The sequence below is a fragment of the Epinephelus moara genome, chromosome 13 (assembly GCF_006386435.1).
Source record: "Epinephelus moara isolate mb chromosome 13, YSFRI_EMoa_1.0, whole genome shotgun sequence".
Taxonomy (NCBI): Eukaryota; Metazoa; Chordata; class Actinopteri; order Perciformes; family Serranidae; genus Epinephelus; species Epinephelus moara.
In genome coordinates, this window is record NC_065518.1 from 8098415 (window position 1) to 8121181 (window position 22767).

The 22767-nt window shown below is 42.2% G+C and overlaps 2 protein-coding genes across 2 annotated transcripts in view; one reads left to right on the forward strand and one right to left on the reverse strand.

Moving 5' to 3' along the window:
• Positions 1–1688: 1688 nt before the first annotated feature.
• sgca (sarcoglycan, alpha) lies at positions 1689–10515 on the reverse strand. The gene is made up of 11 exons (XM_050060047.1): positions 10366–10515; positions 9994–10122; positions 9731–9882; positions 6726–6792; positions 6442–6640; positions 6195–6363; positions 4060–4268; positions 3266–3292; positions 2997–3176; positions 2817–2843; positions 1689–2683 (listed from the first exon to the last, which is right to left on the reverse strand). Exons 1-11 carry the CDS (start codon positions 10400–10402, stop codon positions 2677–2679), a joined length of 1203 nt encoding a protein of 400 aa, XP_049916004.1. The 5' UTR covers positions 10403–10515; the 3' UTR covers positions 1689–2676.
• A 6240-nt stretch (positions 10516–16755) lies between these two features.
• The window catches only part of ppp1r9bb (protein phosphatase 1, regulatory subunit 9Bb), a 30227-nt gene continuing 24215 nt past the window's right edge, over positions 16756–22767 (forward strand). The window contains exons 1-2 of the mRNA XM_050059702.1: positions 16756–16853; positions 17157–18562. Of these exons, the coding sequence (XP_049915659.1) occupies positions 17225–18562 (1338 nt within the window). The 5' untranslated portion in view covers positions 16756–16853; positions 17157–17224. The remainder of the gene's footprint in view (positions 16854–17156; positions 18563–22767) is intronic.

Consider the following 22767-nt stretch of genomic DNA (forward strand, 5'->3'; position numbering starts at 1 on the left):
ACCCAAAACAAGTAATCTTTCAGGACAGTGGTTCCCAACTGGTGCAGCCACAGGGTCCAGATTTCTCCTTAGTCATTAGTTCAAGGTCCACAAAGTTTAATATATTCCGCGTCATACTTGTGTTTGGCCATGTCATCAAGCTAGTTTGCTGTCTCTGTCAAGTAGCTGTCAGTCTAAAACAGGAAACGGCACTTCGAAATAAAAGCCCTGTGCCAGAATTTCACTGCACTTCAAAATAAAGTTTGTTCTTTTTACAAACTTGACACGTTCGCAAGTCACTTGTGGTCCATTCAGAGTGGACGCACGACCCACTTTTGGACCGCGACCCACCAGTTGGGAACCACTGTTCTAGGAGATAATCCCCAAATCCCAAATGGATCCCTTACAGACTCCTTGACTCAAGCCCTAAGCCCTTACCTTGGACCTTACCTAGGACCACTTCCATTTCTTCAGGTTAAGAGCTAACCTGACGGAGAATTGGGACACCACTTCGCCTCACGTGAACGCACAAAACCAAGGGGAAGGGCCAAGACAAGGGCTAAGGGGAAGAAATGGAATTGGTCCTAGGTCTGTAAGGGCTTAGGGCTTGAGTCAACATCTCCTACATAGAAGATGAACTCAGGTTTTGGCCAAGATTGTCCGCAAATATTTAGTTTCACCTTACCTCTCAGGGCTTCTGTACTTCCATCCAGTAGTAAAAGCAGAAGATGTAAAAGATGTCGCCTTCTAAGAAAAGACTGAAACATCTTTTTTTTTTAAACAGAAAGTGATGTAAAGATGATGTAAATGCAACAGAGCAGTGGTTCCTTACCGTTCTGGTTGGTGACCCATTAAAGCCATGAAACGTCCACTCGTGACACTTTGCTGGACTGAATGGTTCAACCTACCAGGCCTGAAGAGGTGACAGTATCTAGAGCTCCACAAAAGGACAGCAAAAATGGGAAAAAAAGATATTTAAATACTTTTCCCCCCTTATCTTGAGGTTTTCATCCCCTTAAAGAAACAGTTTATCCCACATATCAAAAATAGATATTCTTCCTCTTACCTGTAGTGCCATTTATCAGTCAAGATTGTTTTGGTGCGAGCTGAGTGTTGGAGATATCGGCTGTAGAGATGTCTGCCTTCTCTCCAATATAATGGAACTAGATGGCACTCAGCTTATGGTGCTCAAAGTGCCAAACAAATACATTTGGGAAAACTCAGCAGCAATGTCTCTTTGCAGAAATCATGACCTGGATACTCAAGACAATCCACAGACCTTGTTGTGAGAAGTTTCATGCAGGAACTATTTTCTTTCTACTAAACTACACCTACCACCCGTATCACCACGCAGAAGGAAGTGTGCATCTACTGCTAGCTCACCTAGCACTGCTGAGCTAGCCAACATTACAGCTAGCTGAGAAGTAGGACGCCATTAATGTTTACATCTCGCACTGTCATGAGCACAGGCCTCATAGGAACCTCATATCCTAGTATATGCTTAAGCTCTTTCCGTACCATTTCCCAAAATACATTTTTTTTGACATTTCCAAAAACCATGAGAGTGGTTTACATCAATCAGATTCTTCCATGAGAATTCCCTCCAGCTTCGCAAATTAGTGGTTGAATGGTGTATCTTCCACATATTATGCCAATCCTCGTCTAAAATTTCTACATTGAGTTCTTTTCCAGTCTGTTTTAAAACAATACTCAGATGCCTTTATGAGCGTTTTTTCTTTTGTGAAACTATCCTTTAAACCGAGAGATGGACTACACGTCGTACCTGCTTCGAGAAATCTTTGCTCAGGGACACAACGATGAAGAACGTGACTTTTAATTTTTTTTTATTAGTAGTGAAAGGCGGTAGAATACAGAAAACCATAAACCAAAAGGAACAATTTGACAAATTAAACACTCTTTAAAGTTATTTTAAAGTGGAAACAGACAACTTTTTTTTAACTTCTTCCCCATCGCATTTCCAAGTGGTACTATTGTTGGCGCCGCTGTCATAGACAACCAGATAGCTTTCCATTTTCATCAGAGCCTAAAAACTACCAACACAAGACGCACTGCATGACTGTCCATCCTGGGGAAGAGCGATCCCTCCTCAGTTGCTCTTCCTGAGGTTTCTACCATTTTTTTTTTTTTTTTTTTTAAACCATTAAAGTTTTTTTTGTTTGTTTTTTTTCCCTTATCTGCTGTGAGGGTCCAAAGGACAGAAGGATGTTGTATGCTGTAAAGCCCTCTGAGGCAAATTGTGATTTGTGATATTGGGTTTTATAAATAAATGTGTGTAGAACTTGCATTGATACCCCTTGGTAACTGGGGATAGCTGCCGATAGCTACCGGGTAAAACAAAAGCTCTATCTTTTCCTATTTTGGTTGCACAATGGTTGACGCACTTCTTTTGTGTAGTAAATCAAGCCTTAATTTTTTCCAGGTGGCAAACAGAATTGCATAGTGAAAGCGAGACTTATAGGGAACCAGTCTAAATGCCGATGATGTCATTGTTCTACAGAGCTTTCATGTGCGGTCAACATTTACTTCATAACGACAAGTTAAAGCAAAAAAACTTGTCTGTTTCCACTTCCATGGCACCTAAAGAAGAAACACACACAGATTCCCACTGCAAATACAGAACCATCGACTGTATGAAAGACACTCGGTGTGTCAAAGACACTTTATCCATCGCTGTTCTCATTTCCTGCAAAAACAAACAACACGATGAGTCCGTGTTCTTTGAATCATCTCTAACAATCCAAGAAAAAACACAGAGGCCTAAATATGGAGCAGAATGAATGCAGAGCTGTGGGAGGAAGTCCCATGAGTGGGTTTACCTGGGCAGTGTGTCGCTGTAAGGATCACTACGAAAACAGGAGAGTAAAAATGAATTAGTCAAGACAAGTGAGTCATCAATTGAAGTTACATAACTAATAAAAATAGAAGCAGGATGCTGGTGATGACAATAACAGTAGGTGTGTGAATGACTGTTAAGAGTCAGTGGGCGGGGTCCTTACTGCTGGGCCATGATGAGGGGGATGTTAGGGCTGTCGGACTGCAGCGGTGGAGCTCTGTCTCCGGTCCGGCTGTTGAACATGGGCAGTGTAGACAGAGGTGGAGGAGTGCTGCGGTTGCCAGCCATGTTCCTCAGCTCGTCGGTGTTCCCATGAATGGTGTGGTGGTGGTACAGCTGAATTCTGCAGGAAACAACATGTCACAGGGGATTAATACAGGAACACTGGTAACAGAGTCAATCAGAGAGCAGTGGACAAGTCAGTGTACTTACTGGTTTGTTCTTGCGTTCCTTTTTTCGCTATGAAAAAAAAAAGAAAAATGTCTCGGTTTAACAGGATCAGTCAATAACCAAAATGTGTTTTGAGTATTTACATAAAGGGTCAGTTCACCCACATAACAGAAATGTGGACCGTAAAACTTCAACTAGTAGCCTGGGCTATTATTTGCTTAAATTACTCAACTCAACAGGCCTATATTTGGGACAGGCCTTTAATTCCTTTCAAGCAAAACTGTTGCGCAGCAAAGATTGGGAAATATGATCAAATTGTTTATTTAAACCAGTATAAACATTACTTGTATAAAAATTAGACTTCGAATGACGTGTGGTCACATTTTCTGAATTTATGACAGCTACAGAAGGTGGAAGTCACCACTTGAGCCGAGCTAACAATGTGTAGCATCTCCATATTGACAAAAATTGAACACAAATACCTGTATATGCGATTTAAACAGCTAACGGAAATTAGCTAACAATCTGGTTTTATACATTCAGTTAACTTCTATAAAACAGAACTGCTTGGCGACCAGACCAGGCCTCTAATTGAGACAGGCCTTTATTTGTCAAAATGTGTAGCTACACCGGGCTAGTAAAAGAGACTGGGTGTTTAATAGAAGTTTTACGGTATATTACCTATTAGCCCCTGTGGAGTCCATTGCATTGGCATTTCATAAACTATCACAAGGGTTAAGTGAGGAAAAATAGTGTATAATTTGGCGAACTGACCCTTTACCACAACGACACTGTAGATCAAATTTTAGTTTAGTAGATTTTAAATAGATGCTTACACTCCCTCCCGTCTGCCGAACATGATGTAGGCCAGCAGGATACACAGGATGATGGCGATGATCAAGGGCACGATCACTGTCACGATGTAGTCGGGTAAAAAGTCTCTGCTCGGGGGAGACTCAGGAGGGTCAAACTCGCCTCCTTCTGCCAGGATCCCAGAGCCCATCGTGGGAGGAGGTGGAGGTGGCGTCAGCTGTGTCAGATCAAACTGAAGAGAAACACAAACATAAACAAAAAATCTTTTGGTTTTGGATTGTTGGTCAGACCAAACAACACTTTTATATGATTTTAACTTCTGCTCTGGGATATTGGAATAAGCATTTTCTTTAACAAAAAAAATCTTAAAAGATTGAGTCCCCCCCTCCCATTCCTAGTAGTGGTATATCCCACACTCTTTCCAACGGCAGGGGCTACTTGGCAGCAGTAGCAGCGTGTGGCTGGACCCGGCTGCCCACATCGCGCATCGCAGGGTAAGATGTACACTCACACAGACACAGTTTAACTTACACAAGTTACAACACATCCCATTTACTGTTACAACAAGCCCCAGGCCCAGGCTGATAATATAAACTGTCTGCAACATTTCTCCTGCATTGTTGAAAAGCCTACTCAATTATGAGTGCTGCTAAGCTAAAAGCTAATGATTAAGCTCAGAGTTTAGTGATAGTCAGAGAGGACAGGAGAGAAAGAAGAGGGAGAGGACAAGACAAGAGCAGTCAGTGTCGGAGCGGCTCGTAGCAAATGGGTACCTGTCTGTAGGCTCTCCACCTGTCAGTGAGACAAACATGAAAGACGTGCAGTCTAACGGACGAGGAGCGGTCATTACGCGCGACTATTACGCACGGTTGTGACGGAGCGGCTCTTATGGGTACCTGTCTGTAGGCTCTCCACCTGACAGTGAGAAATTGCGTTATGGGTACCTGTCTGTAGGCTCTCCACCTGACAGTGAGAAATTGCGGTAATAGATGCTGTATAAAAGACAGGCTACAAATTTTTTTCCTTGTCCCCCCCTGGAATTATTCTCTAAAATTTTACTGTTTATTGTCCCCCCCAACAATGAAATGGGATTTTCGCCCCTGCCGTCAACACTGGCCCATTATCAAACAATGACCTGGCCCAGCATCGGCCTAAACCTGGTACCCCATACGAAATGTTGGGTCACGTCCGGTTGCCCGACTCAGTTAAGAATCGGGATGAATCACAACCCAGAATTGATCCAAATAAGCTGGCCCAGTTCTGGCTGCCAACGCTGCCAGCACTGACTCGTTATAAAAAAATGACCTGGTCCAGCATTGACCCAAATGTGGCATGCCATAGGAAATGTTGGGCCGTATCTGGTTACCAGATTATGGTGAGAGCAAATTAGATGGCCAATTCTGGCCTCATCACTGGGGCAGCACAGAACTATAGTTTTTTTTTTCTCTTTGACTTTTCTCTATTATTCGCTTTTCTTTTCTTGTGAAATACTGGAAAACTTTATATAAAATACATGAAAAATGTTATAAAAATATCCAAAATATTAAAATGTAACAAATCTTTATTTGCTGACTTTAAACATTTCCTGGGGTCACAGGTAGACACTGCCTCGTGTAAAGGGGTCAAAAGAAAAAAAGTCTGTAAAACAATCATCACTGAAATGTCAAAAGATAGCAAAAAATCAAAGTTGACATCTTTGAACTGCTTGTTTTTCTCTAATAAACTGTAAAAAAAAAAGTATTATATTTACAATTATGACAAAATGAAGACAATCAAAATGACAAATTATCAGCTTAAATGATTGATTATTAAAATAGATGGTAAAAAAAGGTGACATTTCCTTCTTAGATGGTCTAATGTGATGGGTGTTTAGGGGCCTTAAGAGGTGAAAGTATCTAGTATTTCACAAAAGACAAGCAAAAATATGAAAAAAGAAATTTAAACACTCTTGAAAAATCTCCTTAATCATTTTGTGACTGCCTTGAAAAATCAGAAATATTTCAATGTTCCAGCACTGACCCCACATCTCTCATGACTAAAGAGAATGACTTTTGCATATACTTAACTAACTGTAACTCCCTACACAAACAGTGCTCCTTCAGATTTACAATATAATTTCATACATAAATGACTCGTTGTTTGTATTTCCAGGCCTCACCAGCTCCGTCTTGCACCAGGTGATACAGTTGCTGGGAATGCTGCAGAAGTTGCATCCTCCGGGGACCTTGACTTTGGCCCCAGTTTTGCACTGCCTCTCATGCTCCGGTGTCGTCGCCCTCAGGAGACAATCTGAGAAATACTGCTCCGACCCCACCTTCACATACACACTGACACAAATCAGACTCTCATGAACACACCGTTACTTCAGAGCTAAAACTGACACCATCTCACGTCTCTCTGTTTACCCTTCAAAGTGTCCCGCAAGAGGGAGGGGGACCCTGCCGCCGCGGTCGAGGGCGTTGGTGATATTGACTATTTCCAGCGCCTCTGTGTCCCACAGCTTCTGTAAGTCCTGCTTTATCTCATCCTGAACAGAAGAGGGCAGCACCTTCTCAATCTCCCTCAGCTCGATGAAGAACTCAGCCTGATAGGGCAGCATCTCCTCTGTGAGTCACAGCAGTCATACATGTTAATATTTCTTCAGTCGTTACTGCACTCTTTAATTTCACTGTGATATGTGTTAAATCACCTGCAGTGACTTTGATGACGAGGATCTGTCGGGCTGCTTCATAGGTCCGCTTGTTGATGGCGTAAATCTGTCAGCAAAATGATGAGACTTTGATACCATCACAGTTATCAGTTTTCATATTATTCACTGTGTATTTGAGATGGTCAGAGCAGCTTCTGCTGAGGGACACTTGAATTTCTCACCAATCTGCCTCGTCTACTCCTGCGTTAGTTATTCATTTCCTGCATTTCCCAGAGTGCACAGATGCAAGGAGCATGTTTTATTTACAGCAACAAAACCTTATTTATATATCATGTCAAGACAAGCTGAGAAAACCTGCTGATCTCAGTTTATGTCTGTTAACCATAAAACACTTTTAAAACTTTGAATTATTAATATTTTCAGGGATTTACAAGCATGCAGAAATATTTAGTGGAAGAGGCACAACGTACGTGTAAATTTCTGGTTTAATTTCTTACATTTTCTGCTCTATTTGTGTGTATAAAACATAAAACTATCATTTTAACAACTCAGAACTGTTTTGAGGGATGTTAACTCAAGATTTGTACATTTTAAAGGTCCCTATGTCATTTTTCATGTGTTTTTAGTTTGCTTTATATTTCTTTATAAACAGAAATACTGAGATGACTTAAAGTTGTTTGTACAGGACAAAAAAGGATGTCATGCATTTATGGTGAGAACAATTTAAATGTCCAGTGTGTAGGATTCAGTGGCATCTAGTGGTAAGATTGCAGAAACTGAAACTTCTCCTAACATAGCTGACGCAAAAGTGCGAAAGTGATCAAATCTGAATGGCCCTATCTACAGCCAGTGTTTCATTTGTTCATTCTGGACTACTAGAAACAAGATGGCTGACTGTGTGAAGGAGAGATAACAAAAACACAATGATTCTTTTTCAGGTGATGATGAACTAATGAAAACATAATTATGGATATTATTGTCCATTGCAGCCAGATACTGCAAATCCTAAGCACTTGGCCTTTAGAAGGTGCTGAACTAATAATAAAATTAATACATAAAAAGTAAAAATGACTTGGGATCAGAACCCGATGATGTCACACATCAATCTATGTCTCTCTACCAGGGGTAGGCCACCTGGCCACATGCAGCTCTTTAGTCCCTCTCCAGTAGCTCCCTGTGGCTTTGACAAAAAACTTATATGGAAATGAACAGCAGTTGTGTTTTTTTAACATACTTATCAGTGTCGTAGGCCTAAAGAAATTCTGATATTCTCTAATTGTAAAAATGTGAAGCCTATATACAGAATAACAAAAAAGGTTCTAACATTTTAACAACTAAACTGGTGCATTTTCCTTGAAATGTTGCTGGACCTCTTTAGTAGTGGCAAGTCTTGAGTCTCCCTAGCTGATTAGCTACGGATGCCAAATCCAGAAAAGTAAAAGTCTCGGAATAAAATAGAGAATGAAGATTTGTTTGCTTTCACTGCCAGCTCTGCAAAGTTAAATTTCCACATTATCATTAATAGTGCCCTGCACAGTAGCCACCTTGTGGTAAAACATATTAATGAATGCTGATTTAGGCTATTATTATAGGCTTACTTATAGGCTGTGTTACCTTCATTATAAGGATCAAATATGTTTTGCTGCTCCACACAGATTTTTTTTAAAATTATTTTTGGTCAAAAATTGCTCTTTTGATAGTAAAGGTTGCCGACATCTGCTCTAGACTATAAACTATTTCTGTAATACATTTTTAAAACTTTGAATTATTAATATTTGTAGTAATTTACAGGCATACATAGATGTCCAATGCAAAAGGCACAATTATGTTGTATTTGTGTGTAAAAATAGTGAAACTATATTTTTATCCATCTAGACCTATTCTGTAAGAATATTTTGAGTGATTACGACAGAGATTTTATAATCGGCACCTGGGTCATTTTTCATGTATATTTGGTTTGCTTTGTACTTTATAAATCAGGCCTGTAGCCATGGAGCGAGCAATGGAATACCTCTCCTGTTATATTATATGATTTATTATAGGCAAGTGCAACTATACAGTATACTACATAAATATGCCATAAATGAAAGCTATTTCTGTCTGTATAACTTGTACCTACAGCACAACATAACTGACTGACACTTTACAAAGGCTTTATATGGGCTGTCTGACAAATGTAATGTTATAAAGACATTAACGTTGTTGAATACACCTTTGAGCGGCGGTCTGCTGGGGTACAGCAACACCACATGGGTGTACCAAAGGCAGAACTGCAGTACATGATATTACAAGAACGGTAGTGATAATAATGAATTTGTTAATATTATTTATTATGATTACATTTGCGAATGATTATTTTGGACACTGATGTGTGGTTGCCTGTTTTAGAATAGCATTTTTTAAAATGTATATATGTTTTTTTAAATCAGTATTATAGCATATTATGATATTGGGGGGGGTGTGCCCTTGTAATGAATGGATAAAATGAGAAGACTTGTAGCTGTTTGTGCTGGAAAAAAGGATACCATGTATGTGGGGTAAGAACAATTTTAAAAAACTGAGAAAGTGTTGAACAAAGAAACAAATGCATAGAAAGCGAAAATTAATCACAGTCAACCTGGCCTCCAAAGGCCTGTAATATGTAAATTTAGGCAGTGTTTTTGGAGTGTGATCTGTGGCTACATCCCAAAGTGTAACATGTTTTTCAGCTATAATATATTCTGTTTCGCTGAGATAAAAGTGCCACTTCAGAAATGTGTTATCTCTTCTTCTTCTTCAAAGACACCTTTCTTCCTCCTGGTTCAAAACGACGGCTCCGGAGAAAAACCCAAAGCTTTTGTCTCTGAGGGACTGACAGCAAAACCTGACATTTACCACCTGATGTGTCAGATAGCTGCACGTTTTTCACATTTGTCTCCCCTGGAATATTTTCTATGTTTGGCCCATTGTCTACAGGAACAGAAGAATCTAAGAGTATATGCAGCAAAATAAGGCCAGAAATGCCAAGCGCTGCATACTAACAGTTTTTAACCATGACCTCATACCTCAATTATACTTTTTCCTGGAGACACTGGCGTGCCGTAGAGAAAGCCATTATCGTAGGGGTGTCTTTGGGTGAAGCGCAGCCACTCTGGGAGGTCTGGGAAATTCTGGCGGTTGCACTTAAAAATCATGGGGTCATCGTACAAGCGGCCAGCTTTATAACGTACAAAAATAACAGTCTGGGGTTAGACACATGCAATTAGAAAATCTATATCTTGTAATTTTGTTTAATGATGACAAAAGAGTGCGTTAAAATGATTCATACCGTAGAGCTTTGACAATGGTTCAAAGTCATTCTGGAAAGTCTCCCTCAGCAGCTCATATGTAAATAACTTCCCCACAGGAATGGTCACTTTGATCTCTGCATTGGCCCCAAACAAACTGGCAGCACAAACTGTGTGGAAGTGTAAAAAAAAAAAAAAACATCAAATGATGAACCTGAACTGGCAAACAGAACCTTAAATTTAACATTAACATATGACAACACACAACCCCTGATGTTGTAGTGAAGTCCTAAAATCCTTGACAGCTGAAGCAAAGACCAAATGTTCACACTAAATAACAACATACTAAAGAACAACAAGGTTCAAGTGTTGTTATTTTCCACTAAGTTAAATCATTTCAGGAATAAACTTGCCTGTTAAAAAGAAGACCCAGCTCCTGCAGCCTGCCATCTTGTTTTGGCCTGTGATTGACAGGGCCAAGCGGAGCGGGGCTTGGTCACAGTGAAAGACATGTCAGAGCTATTTTTGCCTCGCTCACCTCATAACATCCGGAGGGCAGTCTGTGAATGTGACTGGAGGGTAAATAAAGAGCTGTATTATTTCCTCTGATGATATTAAATCATAAAGTTAGTTGGGCAGGAATCCTCCATGCTTGAGGCAAATAAGCACTTAAGCACATAAAGTTGGGGTGGGCAGAAATCTGGAAAAGGCAAAAGAAAAAAAAAACCCAGCAGATTTGACAATACACCCTCCTCTTGCAGCTCTCCCCTCTCTGTCCTAAGCTCCTTCTACCGGATGACCGTGGACACATGCAGGCATTTCATACAGCAACCCAGTGTTTCCTGCACATTGATTCATTTATTAGCAGCTTATTCACTCAGCACCTCGTTACCCATCTCTTTGTCTTAGTTCATCAGACCACGAATGAGACAAGAATTAGCTAGCTAGCCACCCACCATCCCTCCTTCCCCCCGCTGTGGACTGCTTTGCCAGGAGCAGAGCGGGTAGCAGCTCGGGAGATGGACCTTTGATCAGTGGCTGTAGTGGCTGGAAACGCAGCACCAGGTTACTAAAAACACTGATGGCACAAACAGTGCTGGAAAAGCAGCAACAGGCTGTTAAAAGACATCTATGTCTGGTGGCATAAACGGCATTGGAAACTCAGTGTCAAGTCACTAAAAAACACCCACATTTGCTCGCACAACTGCTGCTGAAAACACAGCAGTGGGTTGCTAAAAAACACCTATGTTTGGTGGCACATAGAGTGCTGGAAACACAGTGACAGGTCGCTTAAAAACAGCCATGATTGGTGGCACAAACAGCGCTGGGAAAGCAGTGACAGGTTGCTAAAAAACACCTATATTTGATGGGACAAACGGCACTGGAAATGCAGCAGTGGGTTGCTAAAAAACACCTACGGTTGGCGGCACATAGAGTGCTGGAAACACAGTGACAGGTCTCTTAAAAACAGCCATGTTTAGTGGCACAAACAGCGCTGGGAAAGCAGTGACGGGTTGCTAAAAAACACCTATATTTGGTGGCAAAAACACAGCTGGAAACTCATCACAAAGTCACTAAAAACACCTATGTTTGGTGGCACAAATGGCACTGGAAACAGTGATAGGTTGCTCAAAAACACCCAGGTTCGGTGGCACAAACAGCGCAAGAGATGCAGTGATAGATCGCTAAAAAAAACAACGTTTGGTGCTACAGATGCTGTTTGAAACTCAGTGCCAAGTCACTAAAAAAACACCCACATTTGGTGGCACAAATGCTGTTGAGAAAACAGCAGTGGGTTGCTATAAAACACTTTAGTTTGGGAGCACAAACAGCACTGGAAACATAGCAGTGGGCCTCTAAAAAAAAACCACATTTGGTGTCACAAACAGTGCTGGAAACTCAGTGACAGGTCGCTTGAAAAACACCTGTGTTTGGTGGCACAAACGGCATTAGAAATGCAGCAGCGGGTCACTAGAAACACCTACGTTGGGTGTCACAAACAGTGCTGGAAACACAGTGACGTTTGGTGGCACAAATGGCACTGGAAAGGCAGCAATGACTCGCCAAAAACAATCACCGTCATTGTTTGTTAGTCTTGAGCAGTGGCCATCCACCTCTCCACTTCTTGATGACAAAGTCAGCTCATATACTATGTCACACATTGATATGATATGAAAATGTAACGTATCTGTATTTGCAGAAACTTACAATGCCAACATTTTCTTCTGGAGACTGGGCTGAGAAACAAAGTTACCACAGAGTGTACTCAAGCACAGAGTAAACATTAGCAAGTTACAATATAAGATGTGATTTTACATATTGTGGAAATATTTTTACTCTTTATTTACTGAAAATAAGTTATTGTTGAGAGAAACTGTTTTTATTATTTATCAGTTTACTTTTTCATTCTCCGTCACTGACTCAAGGACATGCTCAGCACAGTTACACAAATAACACACTTTCATACAAAAACTAGCTAGATGGCACTACTGCCTTTCTGAAAAGAGATGTACATCCTGTTCAGCACTAGAGTCTTTTCAGTCAATACTCCTCTTGTCATGTCCTCCAGACTAGACCTTCAGCTGCTGTGGGATAAAGTAGATAATACGATAAAGGGGAAAGTGGGGGACAGTTTTGAAAAATAAGTCTCTGGTGTTGTTCTTTCTCAGCTGCATGAATGTGTTGTGGCCTTGTAAATGCATCACTCCCTGAACAAACATTTTGTAAAGAGAAATGCTGTGTCTACCAACCTATACCTAGAATGCAGGAAGCAACAATGTGTCCTGCAAATAACGGATGTGTTACTGGCAATGAAGGTTTGACGTGACTGAGGCTTTGCTGGGTCCTAATGCTCGTCACTCTCTGACAGCCACATATTATTCCAGGTGTTCACAGACTTTAGGAGTACCGGAAAGTGTTTAACCGTGTTTCAAATATTTATGTCTATCTTTTTATGTGTGTGCAATATTAGGCTTGTGTAGGTGAGGAGGGGGCTGGGTGTTTGACATTATGCTTTTTGTCTGATGCACTGGGTGTCAAAACTCAAGTAACCCTTCATCAACACCTCCAGTTATGTTCCAACAGTGATCGTTTAATTTGGTTTGATATAATTTCATACAATTGAACTGTCAGTGTTAATGTTTGGTCATATTTGCATTACTACTAACCTTACCACTTGTAGTAGCAGAAGCTGAACATTTTAACCATGTAGCATGTCTAACTATTTTAACCATATGAATGACACACATTACTTTGACATGTTTTTACAATTTTTAGCTAACTAAATCAGCCATCTATCCAATAGTTTTAAATTTTTCATCACTTTTCCAAGTTTCAGCATTATTTAGGCTAACTAGCCTACTTTACCTGTTTATCCTTCATTATTTAGCTGTTTTAACATTACCTTTAAGCTTTTTATCGTTTATCCATTCTACTCTGGCCAATTTCAACCATTATTCATTGTTTTTAGGTAGCTATCTATCCACAAATTTTAACTTTTATACAATTTATTAATATTTTTTAGCTGTTTCAACTATTTCCACTAGCTGGCTAACACTGTTAGCTATTTCAGTTGCTTATCCATTACTGTTAGCTGTTCCAACCATTCCCACTACTTATAGGTGGCTAACACCAGTAGCAATTTCAACTGTTTATCCACTACTGTTTGCTGTTTTAACCATTTATCCACTAATAATAGCTTGCTAACACTGTTAGCTATTTCAACTGCTTATCCATTACTGTTAGCTATATAGCTGGCTAACTCTGTTAGCTACTTCACCTGCTACCGTTAGCTGTTTCAACCATTTATCCACTACCTTTAACGTTACCATTTTCCCATTACTTTTATTTACTTCCAATTGTTTCTACTGTCAGCTGTTTCAAGCATTTCCACTATGTATAGCTGGCTAACACTATTAGCTATTTCAACTGCTTATCCATTATGGTTAGCCGTTTTAACCATTTCCACTATGTATAGCTGGCTAACACTGTTAGCTATTTCAACTGCTTATCCATTATGGCTAGCCGTTTTAACCATTTCCACCATGTATAGGTGCTAACACTGTTAGCTCTTTCAACTGCTTATCCATTATGGCTAGCCATTTTAACCATTTCCACTATGTATAGCTGGCTAACACTGTTAGCTATTTCAACTGCTTATCCATTAACAGTTACTGTTAGCTGTATAGCTGGCTAACTCTATTAGCTATATCAACTGCTACTGTTAGCTGTTTCAACCATTTATCCACTACCTTTACTCTTTTCACCATTTTCCCATTACTTTTAGCTACTTCCAATCATTTATCAACTACTTTTTTGCTTGTTCACCATTTATCCATTGGATCTACTTTTAGCCAACAGTTACATGATCCGTAACATTTAGCTAGCTAACGTCATTTTAACTATGTGCCAGGTGGGCAACTCTACTGGAATGAATGTGTGCCGTCTTGGGGTCCAGTATCTAGTTATAATTATACATCTAGGCCTATGTATTTTAACCATTATCAATTTACATTAGCTTGGCTAAAGTAGCTAATGGTTTAGATTTTGCTGCTCACTTGCTTAATGTTTTCAGGTGCTATCTATCTTACATGTAATTACATCAATACGTGGATATATGTTTTTAATCAAATCCTAATTATTATTTTGATATCGTGAATCTGTGTGTGTAGTCCTATGTCATCATGGCAAAATGTGGTCCTGGAGACACCTACTGGGAACTACCACAGAAATGATTTTGAATATTTTCCCAGGTGTTTATGTCTGTCTATCTGTCTGTGGGCAGATTTTTGTTACTGAAATTACGACGCAATCATCCAAGATACAGTCACGAAACTTTACAGATGTGTAGTTGAGATTAAATGAATGCCAGATACAAAGATGGGTGTGGTCCTTGCAAAGGGCAATAAGTAGAGGGGAAGGAAGTAGGGCAAGGGCCATTGGTCCCCCACTTTTACGCCCCTGGCCAACATCACTTTGGTTGCTGATTCCCGTATGGCGGCTGGAGTGATCCCACCGCTAGATGATCTCTAGTTAAAGGTCGAGTGTGTAGGATTTAGGGGGATCTATTGGCAGACATTGAATATAATATAATGAGTATGTTTTCTTATAATCATCTGGAAATAAGAATTGTGTTCCCATTATCTGAAACTGAGCTGTTTATATCTACATAGGGAGTGGGTCCTCATCCATGGAGTCCTTCATGTTGCGCCTCCATGTTTCTACCATAGCCCAGAATGGACAAAACAAACACCTGCTCTATAGGGCCACTCATGTTTTTACGTTTTTACATCAGCCACCATAGTTAGCAGCCCCTCACAACGAGCAGCATACTTATTTTTTAACAGGAAAGTACTTTATTCTCTGTTTTTAGCAGTTTAAATCACCTGGTCAGTTTATTTTGGAAAGGAAGAGACCTCTGAGGATAATTTGGCTCCTGGTAAAAACCTGCTGAACATCTGGATCAGTAAAAAAGGTGAGCAGAAGAGGAGACTGTACGATTCCATTGAGATAAAGTGCTTTTAGCCAGTCAGCCTGGTCTGTGAGAAGTTCAAGAGAGTGGAATGTAATTTCAATTCATATCAGAGAACTAAACACTTATAGATCTTTCACTAATCAGTTAAAATAATGGCGGATTCATACATACACATGTAAGCACTAAACTCTTTTCTGATGCTGCTAATAATGTCCTGCTAGAGTTGCACTGTTGTCCTATATGGAAATATGTCACTTCTGCCTGTTGTGCTTTTAAAAATTGTATGTCCTTCTATATTGCATCAATTTTATCTCAAGTTTTAGCACTGAAGCACACATTTGATGATCATTACATTCTTGTGGCTAAAGAATCATGTTAAAATAATTCCTTGTTGATGTGATGAAGGACTTTTAAACTGTGTGCCCTGTTTTCTTTTGTTTTCGGTCATATAGACCTCATCAGTCATTAACTACCTTTCCACCCTTTACTTCAGCAGCAGAAACAGTCTGGTGCTACTTTTAAGGGTTTATGTGACATATTCCTCATCATCCAATCAAAAAATACTCTATACTTATGTCACTTACAGCCTTGTGATACCTACACGTAACTGAAGACTTGGCCAACAGTGACTTTTTTGCATTAGCATTTGCATAGCATTTTCAATATTTCTACATTTCTGTTATAGGACTCAAGAGTATTGTTTACAACCCATGCCACTAACATTTGACTGTCTTGTCGGTGCATAGAGCTTCAGTAATGTTTTATACCATATGAAGCAGTCTACTTCACTCATGGTTCTGATGATGTCGCTTGTTATTAACACTCCTGCCTCTTTCACATGAACGCGCTTGTGGCTGGATAGGAAAACCCAGAGATGACTGAACTAGTTCATAACCAGCTTAGTGGTACCAGTTATCCAGACGGCTAATGTTAGGGTTAGTCAAGCCAGATAATGAAAAAATATCCTGGGTAAGTTGGACTGGCTTCACAGTACAGGCCTCTGGAGAGGTTTCAGCTGGTTGCACTCTACAATCCTCACCACTAGGTGCCACCAAATCTCCCTAAATCTAGCTGTTCCTTTAATAATGTTCAAATTAGTTGAGCTGCTTTAGAACTTCTAACTGTAGAGGAAGTCTAACTTACCTGTAGGCTGTGAGTGGGATACCCCTGTATGGAAATCAGTGATTTATTCTAATACCCATCACTCACTACAGCACATTATGGTTAAAATGCTAAAATGAATCATAAATGAGGATGTTATGCAGTAAGTCGCCCACAGAGGCAGAGTACAGTATCAGACGGGCTCTATGACCCAGCAGCTCCCTCCTCCATGCAGCAGCACTCTGCCGCTGAGAGAGGAGGACCAGAAATCTGCAGCTCACAGAATGAAGAGATCAAAATGATGCTGCCTGTAAAAAGGGATTAAACGTAAGCAATCTGTCGTCAACTGCGGTAAATCCGCGGCTCATTACTGCTCTACTTTTCTGTGCAAATATTTTTTGAATGGCTAATGCAATTATCAGTGAGGGTTAGGTTTGCATTGTTGTAACTGCAAGCCAGCTAATGACAGATGCATCGTGCTCACTTTCTCCGTTGCATTGGACGAGTATTGCAGCGGATGCAGGCAGGCCTTTAATACGATCTGTTGTTTTTGTTTCTCCCCATCTGCCGGTCTCGTCTGGGCGCCACCTCGCTTGGATCGGCTGCTGCTGCTGCTGGTGGATAATACAGATTTGCCACCGGGGCTTGTGAAAGGAGACATGCCGTCGCTGAGCATCCGTTGCGACGCTTGACTGACCATGATGAAGACCGAATCCACATCCAAGAGCACCGGCTCTGGCTCTACGCTCAGGAGCCCATCCCCGCATAGGAACGCGTACGAAGCGGGGATGCAGGCCCTGAAGCCCGTCAAAGACAATGCTGCGAACGGGGACATGCAGGAGGGCCCCCGAGGGCGCAGGTACGGCTCCAACGTGCACCGTATCAAAAACATGTTCCAGCAGATGCAGACCACATCCCCAGCCGATGCGGAGGGAGAGGAGGGCGCCAGGAACGCCGACAAATCGGTGCGCCTCTCCCTCCCCAGAGCCGGGAGCCTGAACGAAAACGTGGACCACAGCGCGCTGCTGAAGCTCGGATCCACCGTGTCCGAGCGCGTCAGCAAGTTCGACACCACGAAACCGGAGAACGGGCACCCTCGGGCCTCGTCACCCAGCTACTCCAAGCTGCAGGAGACACGCCGCATCTTCGAGCAGCAGCAGGAGAGGCAGCAGCAGGAGAAGCTGGCCACCACCAGGGTCCTACTGAAGACAGACAAGGCCTCAGGCTTCCAGGATGGCAGGTTGGACGTGGTGGCTCGTTTTAACGGCAGCACAGAGTCCCTGGACAGCCTGGACACCAGCGAGGCTGTGTCCCCGACGGTCAGCCAGCTCAGTGCTGTGTTTGAACGGGCAGCCGAGCTCCGCAACAACCTCCACCGCCTCTCCTCTACCCCACCACTCCCTTCCCGGGGGGTCAGCGCCAAGGTGGGTGTGTTGAACTCCAAAATAATCACAAAGAGGGTTTGTGCCTTTGCAGCAGGCAGCCAGGAGGAAGAGAGAGGCAATCAGATGGGCCAGGAGGGGCCTCCAAGGGGCCCCAGGGGGAGGGTGACACCTCCATCTGATAGCATTAACGGGGGCCAATGCGCCTCAAATACTGAACTTCACAGTACTTTAGGGGAGCCACATGAGCAGAGGGAAAAGACTGTGTCAGACGCAGGTGTTGAGGTCAAATCTGAGGAACACTATGGGCCCCACAGCGGCAGCACAACACTGCAAGGGGACACCTGCATCTCTGTGGAGAACGGAGAAGCCGGTGCTGAGAAGCAGAGCTCTCCAAAAGGTGGTGAGATGGCAAAGGATGCTGAGGAGGAGGAGGACAGGACTGTCAGAGACGACCAGTCGGGGCGTGACTCTGTGGATATCAGTACCTACAGCGCAGTGGGGGAGGACTTCGGAGGGAGCCAGGTGGATGAGGAGGAAGATGAGGATGACCGCTACGAGCCTGAGTCCAGCTGTGCGGAGATTCCTGGGCTGCCTGTGGAGGAGGAACCACCGCCGTCCAGGAAGATCCGCTTCAGCACGGAGCCCATCAAGGTGAGGAAATATGCAGTGGAGAAACACCTAGAATGAATATTAATAACTGTACATGAAGGTGTTATCTCTCCCACTGTACCCTCGGAGCCTTGTTTAATTAAGCCGAGGTGCTGGTTTCTGATTATGTTGAGTATGTGTGATGATTTTTTCTCATCCCGTGTGTTGAGAGGCTTGTTCAACTTGACCTTAAAGCTTATCTTGCGTGGTACAGTCATAGCCAGGGCCACTGTCAGCTGTTTTAATGAACTCACTCAGCTTGTGCCGGTGTCAGAATGATGCTGACATTTTGATTTTGCCCTGTTTCAACACGGGGCTTTGCACGCCACTAACACCACCCCCCTCCCTCCACAGTAGCCAGTTGCTAATGGACGGTGCTGCATTCCTCCTGTGCAGCTGACATGGGCCCCAAAAGATCTGCGATGTAGATGCTTATCTGAAATGCAGTGGGAGCTGCTTCTGTAAATAATCGCAGGGGTGGAGGAGGAACAAAGAGGCCGAGATAATTAGTTCTGTTTTTAAAGAAGTGGATACTCTGCTGTGGCCGATGCAAGGTCAGCGGGTAGTCTATAGGGAGCTGGGTGAGGAATGGAGTGTTTTCGTGTGTGTGTGTGAGAAAGAGAGGGAGGAAGTGAGAGAAGAGACTGTGATCTCCTCTTGGATCAGCGAGATGAGAGAGGAGGAGGAGGTGGAGTTGATTTAAAGTGTCTCTCCGTGTCTGGGGGTGGTGTAATGATCTGGAGAAGAGCATCAGATCCTCTCCAGCTCAGTCTCGCTGCTCTGCTCTGCCTTGAGGTCTGAGGCATGCACAGTCTCTGCCAGCTGAAGTGGGCACTGACATTGTACATCACACACACTCCCTCACACAGAAAGCCATTTCAGTGACTAAGGGCTCCTGTCCCATATCATGACCAGTCAAGTCGAAAGTTGCTCTTGTTCTCTTCTCATGGCTGCACATCAGCCAGTAGTGCTTTGTCTCTGGAGCTTGATATTTAAATATCACTATACAGGCTCCTGTTTTACATAAAGCCTTAGCATAAACACTTCTGGCAACAATCGTGCAAAGGATAAAGACTGGAACTGTGGCAAGATCATTCAGAGCTGTAGAGTTACATGTGGTTGCTTGAGATGGATGAGAAGATTGAGACCACTTTCATGTCTTGATGGTAAATATGAAGCTACAGCCAACAACTGGTTAGCTTAGCTTAGCACAAAGACTGGAAACAGGGGGAAACAGCTAGCCTTGCTTTGTTTAAAAGGTAAGGAAACCTGCCCGCCACTGCCTCTAAACTTCTTCTTTTTAAAGATTATTTTTTTGGCATTTTTGCCTTTACTGATAGTATAACGATTAATAATTTATTGATAGTATAGCCGAGACAGGAAAAGTAGGAGATGGGGGGTGACTTAAAAGGGCTGTGGGGTGATTCAGCCGTGGCGTTCCCTCTACCAGGTGAGCTCGAGGCGAGAGCTAGAGTGCCTTTAAACCTCTAAGCGTATTGTATTTTCTAATTTGTTGAACTATTCATTCTAATGTCTAACTAGCATAAAGGTTAAGTTTGACATTCCTCATCCTGGACTCTATTTTCCTGTTTTTGTGTCTTTGTGTATAATGGGAACAATAATTTTTGAAATTGGTCCAGTATTAAGCGAGGGCGCTGCAGCTGGCGCTACGCACCGTCAATGTACGTCCATTAGAAATGCTTGTTAATCAATAACAATGGCATAACATGGCAATGACAATCACTTACATTCCCTGTAAAGGCACAGACACACCAAGCCAACGGTCGATGCTAGTTGGCCTTTTTTCCGCCGATTCAGCATGTTAAACTGGCACTGGCACAGCGGAGCCTGTCTGTGAATGAAATCACTGTGATTAGCAGTTCAGCTCAGCGCATGAGAGGAGAAGGAGAAGTGAGGAATGTAAACAAAGAGCCAAAGTCAAGAGGGAGTGAGACCAAAACAAGCTTGTTACATAACGTAAGATTATTTTTCTTTAGCACTTTAGAAGAAACATTTCCTGATAGTTTGTGTTATTGTTCACTGGCGCACGGTAAATATTGCTCTGTTCTTTCAATACTGGATTGTGTTGTTAATATGCTAACTAGCTAACTAGCTAACTAGCGTCAAGACGGTCTTCAGGTTTCCCCTTTTGTGTGACGATTACAGTCGACAGCTGTCTGCTTGTATGGAAGAGTATGTCCTCTAACGCAGGGGCAGAACATTTGCACTTGTTGGCTGTCAGTTGAATGTGTTCATGTGCAACTTTTTGGCCGAGACACAGAGAAGTGAGGCGACACAGGAAGGGCCTTCATCACCGTTAGTTTTCTGAAGTCGGTTCAGTGTGTCCGGGCCTTTATTTGGCAGCTGATCTTGTCCACTGCTTGGAGAGTAAGGAGCTCCCAGTCCTCATTTTCAGCGCTCTTTGAGTTAGCTGCTAACTGCTATCAGCTACATTTTTGAAATCTCCAACACTGGGTTGCACACATAACACATCATCAGAACATCACACCCATCCCCCCCATTGTCTCATCTTGCTGGCTGTCCCATTCTGTGATTGTACCTTTTATACAGACCAGTCAGATGGAATATTTGTTTAGTTTCAAAAACTGTTGTCACTTAGACACAAAAACACAGGAAAAAAGGTAGAGGTTGAAAAATACTGAACGTAACCTTTAACTAAGATGACAGTAATGGCACTATGGCTCCACTGTGCGACAGTTGGTGGCGGCAGTGAAAGAGATGGAGCAATTTGTCAGCTGAAGGCAGAGGGGGAGATTACTAGACAATGTAAACCTACGTGTTATAAAATACTTTTAAAAAATCAGCTTTACAAATGTTTTTCATGAGTAAGGAAATTTATTCAACACATTTCTCAGGCGTCAAGGACACACTCAATGTTCACTGTAAATATAACTCCACAGCATAATACCTCTACCTCGAAATCCTACCTATAAATAAAAATGCAGTATTTTAAACTTGAGGTGAGAGAAATAAGAAATATAAGCTGTGCATCAGTTTCTATCAGTGTGTGCTAATTATACGCTAACACTGACATATCTGTGGTATTACCCAGCACTGGGCTCTATATCCACCCAACCTGGATGGAAGCTAACCGTCTCCACCATGCTGAAAATCCCACGAATCCCACATAAATTATGCCTGAGCTTAGAGTGTCCATCGTGTGATTGTAACGCGGGAAGGGAAAGACAAAAGCAGACTTCTATCACATCATTTTATCCTCATGAGATCAAAGACGGATAGCAGGAGGAAGCACTATGTGTGGTGAGATAAAGAAGTCATAACTCATGAGCTGCGATAAAAAAGCTGAATTTGGTTGTGACCCTGCAGCCATCATCGGAGAATAACCTCCTACTGAGTCCTTTCACACTGTATCAGTGTGGCCTTTGTTATGGAGATTGATGCAGGGGTGGATGAGAGTAAAAAGGAGGAGGGGGGGGGGGGGGTGTCGAGGTCAAATGGGAGGGGCGTTATTATGCAGCTCAAATGTCATGCGACTGTATAACCGCCAGCTCTTAAGTCACAGTGTCAGTTGGTTTCTTGTCCAAACAGGAAGTGCCCATTTTTAGCCTCATATTTCCCGTCTGTGCAACAACTCAGCTTTCGGCCACAATTAAGTCTTCTTGTGGCGATGGCGGTTGGACGTCTGGGCGCGTGTCTTCCTTTGTCCCCGTTTTACACTGCAAACTATCTGTCTGTCTCTCTGTCTGTCTGTCCTCTCACACTGGCAAAAATAGCAGCTCTGCTCCGGGTAGAGTTCACACTAGACCCCTTTGTTTGCTCCTCCTGACACTCTTTCCCTCGCTCCTTCTTTTCTCCCTTTCGCTCTTTGTCACCAGTCTCCTACTGTTAGTAAAAATAGCAGCATTGTTATCGTCACAGACTTGCCTCGCTTTTCAGGGCCGCCTCCTTGTCGAACACAGGAAGCTGCCTCTCATGTCTTATTTATTTCCATCGCTTGTTTGTTTTGGCTTCGTTCTATATCACTCTATACTTTAGTTCATGATTTAGCCTCCTGTGATTTTTAATTATTCATCTTATTGTAAGAGGAAAGCTTTTTTTTAAGCGTAAAATGAGATAATCTCCACTGGATTTACGCCGTGTTCCCTCCAAACCAGAAATAATCAGATTTATTTTTCATGCACCAGAATCACCTTGCTCACTCATCACCTTCCCTACACTTACACTTT